The sequence below is a fragment of the Nematolebias whitei genome, chromosome 1 (assembly GCF_014905685.2).
Source record: "Nematolebias whitei isolate Nwh7 chromosome 1, NemWhi1, whole genome shotgun sequence".
Lineage (NCBI taxonomy): Eukaryota > Metazoa > Chordata > Actinopteri > Cyprinodontiformes > Rivulidae > Nematolebias > Nematolebias whitei.
Window position 1 is genome coordinate 58,070,951 of NC_056498.1, and position 1,416 is coordinate 58,072,366.

Here is a 1,416-nt window from a genome sequence, read left to right on the forward strand (position 1 = left end):
GAGGAGGAGGAGGAGGGGACGGAGGCACCGCGCCGTGTCTGCCCAGCTCGCTGCATCGCTGAGCGGCCTGCCGACAAGATGTCGACCAGAACGCCATTGCCCACCGTGAACGAGCGTGACACCGAGAACGTAAGTGCTGCTGTTTAAATAAAAGCTAGGCGGACAGGAAGGGATCAATGGAGGCGTTTTATTCTGTTTTTTTTTTATGCGCGCAGCCCTTCTAGAGGCTACAGAGCGACTCCTCCAGGCTTTCCCTCCCTCTTGTCTTTTTTTTTTAAAGCCTCCTTCCTTGTCGGAAATACAAGCAGCTAACTCAATAAAAAAATGAAACTGCAGCTTGTTTGTCCTCTCCACGGAGCAGGTTAGCATAGCGCACTGCGTCAGTCACGGCTCTTCCTTTTGTTGTTCCCACTGTGAAGCTTTTGTGTTTAATTTGGTGAATTAAAAGAGAGCATTGCAATTAGCTTCCACGCGTGTGACCGTGGGTATTTCTGTGCCCCACAGCGTCAATATTTCGGGAGGGTGGGGGAAGGTTGTTGTCCTACTTTTGGTTGGTAGCATCGCAATGTGACATCCATCAATGGTCCCTCTGCTGTAGCTGCACACTCACATGCTGAGGAAGAGGAGGACACTGATGGGCTTTTATTAAAATGCATCACTTTAAATCACTGTAGACTTCTCAGTGTGAAGGAATGCTACTCGTTCCAGCACTTTTCTCTCTTCCTTAAACACTGATTTAAAAAGAAACAGCAACAACTGTGTGATGCACCTTGTTTAGTGGAGATCAGGTGAAGATCAAAGCATGACAGGCTCTGACACATCAGGCTTCATCTGATGTTTCCTGGAAACTGAGCCCTCTTCATAAAGATGCTCTGTGTTGTCAGCAGTATTTTAAAGGTCAGCTCAAGCTGCAACTACTGGGCCAGAATTGGTTTATGGATCATTTGGTACATGGCAGAGAGGGAAAAGCTTTTCCTAAAATAAACAAATAAACTACTTCAATACATGTGTATACAGTAAATGGGTCTGGGGTATCATATTTTAAAAAAAGACCACTTCTGCTTGCATCTTCTTCCTGTGCTTGCCCGTTGCAGTTACTTTTTAGGTACTAGCAAACCCTACAACTAAACCTTGCTAACCAAAAAAGCTAACCTTTTTAAATCCAACAATCTAACCCTATTGTGAAACAAACAAGCTAACCTGAGCAAACCAATCAAGCTGACTCAAACAAACTTAAAAATAGCTGACATGAGCAAATCTTAGACGCTGACCAAGCAAAAACCCAGAAGGTAACCCAATTAAACCTGAGAAGGTACCTGGAGCAAACCAACAAGCTAACCTCCGCTAACCGACAAGCTAATCTTTGCTAACCAACAAGCTAATCTTTGCTAACCGACAAGCTAATCTTTGCTAACC

At 44.7% G+C, this 1,416-nt stretch overlaps 1 protein-coding gene across 1 annotated transcript in view; it reads left to right on the top strand.

Moving 5' to 3' along the window:
* Positions 1-1,416, top strand: part of mark1 (MAP/microtubule affinity-regulating kinase 1) — a 36,612-nt gene continuing 35,196 nt past the window's right edge. Inside the window, exon 1 of the mRNA XM_037679411.1 lies at positions 1-129. Coding sequence (XP_037535339.1) covers positions 79-129 — 51 coding nt within the window. The 5' untranslated portion in view covers positions 1-78. The remainder of the gene's footprint in view (positions 130-1,416) is intronic.